At 44.9% G+C, this 7,163-nt stretch overlaps 1 protein-coding gene across 1 annotated transcript; it reads right to left on the bottom strand.

Annotated features, from left to right (window-relative positions):
- Positions 1-375: 375 nt before the first annotated feature.
- LOC135883901 (G-protein coupled receptor 83-like) lies at positions 376-6,911 on the bottom strand. The gene is made up of 4 exons (XM_065411168.1): positions 6,531-6,911; positions 4,097-4,222; positions 1,557-1,690; positions 376-1,000 (listed from the first exon to the last, which is right to left on the bottom strand). Exons 1-4 carry the CDS (start codon positions 6,909-6,911, stop codon positions 376-378), a joined length of 1,266 nt encoding a protein of 421 aa, XP_065267240.1.
- Between the last annotated feature and the right edge of the window lie 252 nt (positions 6,912-7,163).

The raw sequence follows: 7,163 nt of genomic DNA, 5'->3' as shown, positions 1-7,163 counted from the left end.
TCTTGATTTAAGATTACTTTTTGAGTGACAGACATCATATACTGGATGTGCCTATCATTCAAATAGCAGGCAAAGTCCCTGGGTCACAAATCCAAACGTGGTTGTAAAAGTTACGAATCAGTCTTGAATAAATTAATAAATCAAAAGTATTAAATGAATGTAGTTTGTTCATTTTCTCCATAAAATAAACTGTCACCCCAAAGTATATATAGTAGTAATTAGGTCTTCTTTCTCCTCAGTTTAAAGGCTCTATATCCCATTACCCAGTCTGTGGAGTTGCTCCTGATTGTGATTGTAACTTAATACAAATACATTTAATATCCAATTTTCTGGATTCAGGACCCAGGGAGCTCCATTAACTGTCAGTTCAGTGGCTTAGCTCCCTGTCACAATTGGCTGGACACTGGATATGTCTGTCTTTGCAGAGTTTCTTTGGGAAGATGCTCTTGCTTTCTGAGAGCAGCTGCCCCTTTTATAATGACAATTCTCAGCCCAGGCATGCCTGAAAGGAGGAGAGATGGACTGCAGTGCGTGGCTCTGGGCTGCATTCTTTCGCCGGCACACACACAACAGGGACTTGAGCTCAGAGCGGAAGCTCTCATTGAGCCAGCAGTAAATGAAGGGGTTGTAGCAGGTGCTGCTCATGGCAAACCAGTGGAAAGCAAAGTACAGAGCATTGTTGCTGTTGATGGCCCTGCTGGAGATGAGCACCAGGTAGCAGTTCAGTGGGAACCAGCAGACAGCAAAAACCACCACCACCACCATTAACATCTTCAGTGTCATCTTCTTCTTCCTCTGATGGGCAAAGTATTGCTCCATGGTGACGTCTCCAATGGCATTCCTCAGCCAGAGCTTCTTGGCTACCATTGTGTAGGTGATGGAGATCACAAGCAAGGGCAGGACATACAAGAGTACAAAAGTAGTCAAGTCCAGGTACTTCCAGAAGAGATCAGCAGGAGGAGGGAAGCTGGGGAGACAGACCATTCGTATTGTTCTGTTCCTGGAGCACAAAAGGAGAAAACCCGTCAATTCCACAATCATAAGCATGTAGTACAAAGGGGATAGGCCCCTTATAAAATACCTATATGATAGCTGGGCACATATGGTAAACAGATAGAGGAATTCATTCAGACACATGGATTAGTGCCTCTTTAAGTCAACAACTTCAACTCAAATTTGGCCCAAAATGTAGATTTTTATTTACTTAAAAAAAAAAACTTTTATTAAAGCTTCACGGAAAAACAAAAACCCTATTCCAATGTATATCTGTCAATTCTAATGGAAATAGTTAAAATGAACCTCCCTCTGCAGTGTCTGCTGCACTGAGAAAATGAAGATGGAACTGACTAATAAAGATAAAAGTGACTCCTTTGATTTTCATTGAACATTGGAGAGAAACTCAAAGTGGAAACATGCTGCTTGAACTAAAAGTTTTTCCAGTTGTCAATTTTCAGCTAATTTTTACTAACAGAAAAAAATAAACATGCGTGTTTATAATTAACGGCTGTTAAATTGAGGGAGTTCCTTAAAAAAAACACCCTGTTTATACATCTTACCCAATATAAAATCTTGCTAGATTCTGGTAGATGGCATGAGGCAGAGAGAAGCAGCTGGCCATAACCCAGATTATAATGATGCAAATTCCTCCTTTAGCAATTGACATCCGGGGTTTCAAAGGGTGCATTATAACCTAAGGACAAATAGTTCAGAGCATGTTAAATCTTCTCCTAGCAGGCTTTAAAAAGACTTAATTTGATCCCTTCTGAACTGATAACAACAGGACTAACTGTTCAAAAACATAGATTAATTCTAAAAAGCGATGTACCGCATCAGCAACTGGACACATCCCTCCCACCCCCATTGCTGAATTTAGAAGCAGCTAGCAAACATGTTCACAAAGACAACAGACAAAGTCAGCACCAATTACTATGGGAACAGATCAGGCTTTAGCTGTAAGTGATGGTAATGTAACTTGGTCATGTAACAATGATGCCCACATTGGCATTCAGTTGATGTGAAAGAGATTTTTGCGGATTTGATGACTGTGGGGACCAATTTTAGGGTCTGGCCCACTGAACCCTACCTCATTTACATCAGAGCTGTGTTTGGCCCCAGACTGTGTTGGCGATGGTGTGGCACAAATCAGTGGGGGCGGGGGGGGGTGGTGTGAGGAACAGCTGCTTTATTTTCCACCCTCCTGCTCGTTGCTTTTGCTGCTGAAGGAAGCTCACAAGAATCATGGTCTAAAAGTCACCCTGACTGCTACTCTTTCAAATGCTATTATAGCTTTGCATTGTGTAGAGACCTGGAAAGCAAAACTGACGCAAGCCTTCCACCGCTGAGGCGGCCTGAGCTTGTGGACTGAGCGCAGGGTTGTAAATAATCCCAGCTCTGACACTGAGTCCATCTGGGCCCTAGAGCAAGTCGCTTTGCTTCTCTGGGCCTCATTTTTCCCCATCTGTAAAGCAGGGATGGTGAGACCTGCTTCACAGGGCTTTGGAGAAGGATATTTAGGGTGTACAGTGCCTGGAAATGTAAAGTTCTATATAAATACAAATTACTGGAACAATAGCTTGCAACGTGGAGAAACACACTCGGTGCCACCCACAAACACAACTTCAGAGACCAGCAGTGATGACCTTTGAGCAACACAATGCATAGATTATTATGTTGACCACTGACAATGAAAAATGCCTATTTAAATCATCCCAACCGTCTCTTTGCTAATGAAGGTTTCTTCCTGCCACTATTTTCTTGAGTGCCTTTTCCAATTATCAAAGTCCCAAGTGATAATAGGGCTCCTATCACTTCTTTTGAGCATCTGCTCCACACTCTGATACATCCCAGGATTAGAAAATAAATTCATTTCAGGAAATGACTTTTCCTTGCTCAGTTGCATCCCCTTACTCCTTTTGTTAAACAATTTCACTCCTGAGCTATTTAAATCCTGCCAATATTAGAGGAAGTTATCATGTTCTCCCTTAGTTAAAATAATATTTATGAATTGCTAGCAAAGCTCGGCAGTCAGACTAAGGCTCTGGTTCTTATTTCCCCAACCATTTGCAATCTTTGATCATGCAATATGTAAAATATGGTATTTCAAAACATCTTTCTTGTGAAATGCAATGCTTTTCTCTTGAGTGTTATAGTGCTGGAACTTCTGGTGACCAAATGGGGAAATTTATTAAACATTAGCAGTTTAAAAAAAAAAACATTTTCCAGCAAGTGCTTTCATTTTCTCACAGCAGCTGGCATACACGACTGACAATCTGAGCACTTAGCGGGATCCGTCATTCTTTTGGAGCTTCGTCTAACTGTAACATTTGTCGAGTGAAATTTCTTTTCAGTAATAGCTGTTAATATTAATTCCAACTGCGCTAGAAACAATGGCAACCCACACCTGAGTGCACTCTTATGCAATTTCATATCCTAGTGCACAATATTTAGGGTCAGAAACAATAGTCTGGATTCAGTCAAATGCTAAATTATATTATCATCCAGGGAAAGGAGTAGGTTTGAACTGATGTCGTCTGATGCAACAAAACTGTAGAGGTTTTTTTCCTTTCAGTATTTGCAGGGAACAACTTTGTAGGGGAAAAAATGGGTCCAACTTCAGCTGAATGTACAGGAAAATTCTGCGCATCCGATGAAGTGGGCTGTAGCCCACGAAAGCTTATGCTCAAATAAATTTGTTAATTTCTGAGGTGCCACAAGTATTCCTGTTCTTTTTTCTTTGTACAGGAAAATGGTACAGTCCTGCATGTTACCAACTCCACGCACCCAAAAATCATGAGTTGGGCCACAAAACGTCATGAGTGGCTTAAAGACCATGCAAATTTTTTTTTAAAAAAAATTATTATTATTTTTATTTGCTTTCTGGGTTTTCATCCTTCAGGTCACCCTCGGGCCATGTTTTCAAGCTTTTCTCCACAACCTTAATGCCTAGAACTTTTTTTTTTTTTTTAGATAAAAGCTGAGATGCTCATGAAATCACAAGGTGCCAGGTGCTGGGCTTTAACAGGTTGAATACTGATTGTTTTCTCTAAAGTATCCCTACATTTGCTAGAGTTTAAATTCACGGTTATGTGATGCATACCTGGTGTCGATCCAGTGCAATGGCTGCAAGGGTAAGCACAGAAACATGGACAGAACAGTACTGGACAAACCGGCTTATGTGACACATCAGCTTTCCGAAGACCCAGGTACTGCTTACAAATCGCACCTGAAGAACAAACAATATTTGAACACACAGGCCATGTCAAATGTAGATTAAAACAACAGGCATCATCAGTAAAATCAGATGGGGGATGCAAAATGAGGATAATAAAACTTGCCTTCCAGGGTTATTGTGAGAATTAAATAGTTATAAATATATTAAGTGTTTTGTTGATGTACCAGACCCATTTCTGCAGAAAGGTAAGCTTAGGGCACAAGGGGATCAGAAGGAGAGTGTAGAAATAGCAAACAAACAAATCTGTCACAGCCCTGTGTGAGCAGGAGCCGTGCTGTTGATACGTGTGTGAAGTCACTGGAGTTATACTATTGTAATCAAGAAGAGAACTGGGCCCTCTGAGGGCTGGTCCACACTAAGCCCCCAGTTCGAACTAAGATACGCAACTTCAGCTACGTGAATAACGTAGCTGAAGTTGAAGTATCTTAGTTCGAACTTAAAGGTACTTACCGCGGGTCCACACGCGGCAGGCAGGCTCCCCCGTCGACTCCGCCTACTCCTCTCGCGGAGCAAGATTACCGGCGTCGACGGCGAGCACTTCCGGGATCGATTTATCGCGTCTAGACAAGACGCGATAAATCGATCCCAGAAGATCGATTGCTTGCCGCCGAACCAGCGGGTAAGTATAGACGTACCCTGAGTTGAGAAAGCAGATAACACTATAACACTGATTGCCTCCCTCATTGATTTTAACATTGCACTTCTTATTGTGGATTATTTTATGCAGCATGTGGATGCTATGTCTAATCACACTGACGTCAGTGGGATGTGGATGTTTTGAAAATGATCTCCTCATGGCATCACAAACTCATGGAAAGTAGTGCATAAAGCCTCCTATTATTCCCAATGAAGTTTTGTTTGTTGGTGTTTGAGCAACAACTGTGCCATTCACACTATAACAATCCTATGCTGCTTCAAGCCTGGTACAAAGTCAATGTAAGGATTTTTTTTGGGGGGGGGAGGGTAATTGTAATTATTACTTGTTTCCAGCAATGCCCCAAATGTGCTAGGTGCTGTACAAACATGAAAGAAGGCACCATTCTTCCCCTACAGAGTTTACACTTTCATCCTAGTTGTCCTACTTTTTTTTAAAGTTCAGACTGAACATTGGGGAAGTTTTTTTGATAGTGAGATTACTAGACTGTGAAAGTCTCTCAGGGGAAATGGGGGAAGCTTTATTATCTGGGATATTTAAAGAAGACTAGACAAAGCCTTCCAGAATATACAGAAGGGAAAATTATGCATTAGCATGCAGTGGACTAGATGGGACTTTAACTCTTCCCTCTCATTCTATTCCTTTCTTTCCACATCTCATTATGAAGACAAAGGCAATCTAATCCCAGAGCTAATAAATCCAATCACGCCAAACCCAGGAGTTCAGGGGTCATATTCCCCCAGCATGGGAAGCCTACACAGTCCGTGTAAAGTGGACCCGACTCAGCACAAACCCAGCCTTTCCCTTTGAAATCAACCTGTTTCTTAGGGACCTTAACAAGGACAGACACTGCTTATTCAGTTTCCATAGAAAACTGAGTGTACTTCACAGGGCAAAGCCTTCCCCGCTTCTTCATCCTCAGATGAACAATAGGAGTAAAACACCCGTGTCTCCCCCTGAATCCTGGAAGAAAGTCAGGTTCACACTCCACAGCTTTATCCACTCCGCTCGGGATGCATGGACTGCCAAGCCCTTCTCGCTCCAGCAGGCAAGAGAGAGAGAGAGAGAGAGAGAGACTGTGTAGCAGGACGAGGTGGACAGATTCCTGTGTGGCCCAGGGAGAGGGACGAGGTGGAGTAGCTAAGCATGGTCCCTACTTGAACAGGCAACGCAGGGATACTTATTGTATTTCCTTGACAATACAGAAGGTGAGGGAGATCCGAAAGAAAAAGAAGCAGGCTCTGTTCAGGCACTGATTGCATACCCCCCATCCCCGCCACACACACACACAATCACAAACACAATCCACACACCCCTCCCAGAGCCCGGACACACAATCTCTCTCTCTCTCACACACACACGCACGCATTTTGCAAACCTGACAGTAAAGGATATGGGGCAGGACTAGGACTCGCTTTCCAAGTTAACTCTCCGAAGTTACCGTCCGACCACCTCGCTATAAACCTCTCTGTGGCTCTCTCCCGTCGCAGCGCTGCTGCCTGCTTGGGCCGGCCCATAGCACGCAGAGCGGGCAGCGTGTTCCCGGGAAGGTGCCGGCGGGGCGGCAGCGGCCGGGCCAAGGCAGAGAGTTGCTCCCCCAGGCAGTGAGACCCGGGGAGCTGGGGCGGGCGCCGCGCTGCTTACCAGGGTGAACGGCGTGTTCAGGAGGGTGATCATGATGTCCGCGATGGCCAGGTTGACGATGAAGAGGCTGGTAGCCGAATGCATCCTCTTGTTCTTGATCACCACGTGGCAGACCAGGATATTGCCGAAGAGAGAGATGCCGATGATCACCGAATAGGCCACGATGAGCAGCGCCTTCACCGTCCGGCTCTGGGACTCCCCTTCGTACCGGGTGCCCCTGTCAAAGTCCCCCATGTCGTCCAGGTCCAAGTCGCCGTGGAAGAAGGAGGATCGGTTGGGGAAGCCGTAGAGGGCAGAGAAGAAGTCGGAGCCATTGCGGTCCTGTGCCCGGCGGTAGGGTTTGGAGATGTACTGCAAGGGGAACCACACGTGGCTGCTCATGGCTTCGAAGCAGTGGCGAAGTTCCCGGGGAGTGGAGCGATTCCCCTCCGGCCCCCTCCTCCGCTAGGCAGGGCAGCTAGGAGATGGGAGCCGGGGCGAGAACCCGGCTTGCATGCTGGGGCTGGTTTAACCGCGGCAAGCAAGGCCAAGTCTCAAGTCACTTCGGCTCCTGGCTTTGGGGCTCCGGGTTTCTCCCTCCAGCTTGGCTGATTCGCTCCTTTGGGGACTTTTCTGCTTCTTTCCCACAAACTA

Source organism: Emys orbicularis, chromosome 9 (genome assembly GCF_028017835.1).
Source record: "Emys orbicularis isolate rEmyOrb1 chromosome 9, rEmyOrb1.hap1, whole genome shotgun sequence".
Taxonomy (NCBI): domain Eukaryota; kingdom Metazoa; phylum Chordata; order Testudines; family Emydidae; genus Emys; species Emys orbicularis.
The sequence above is the reverse complement of the archived record's forward strand: the minus strand, read 5'-3'. Positions and strand labels throughout refer to the sequence as shown.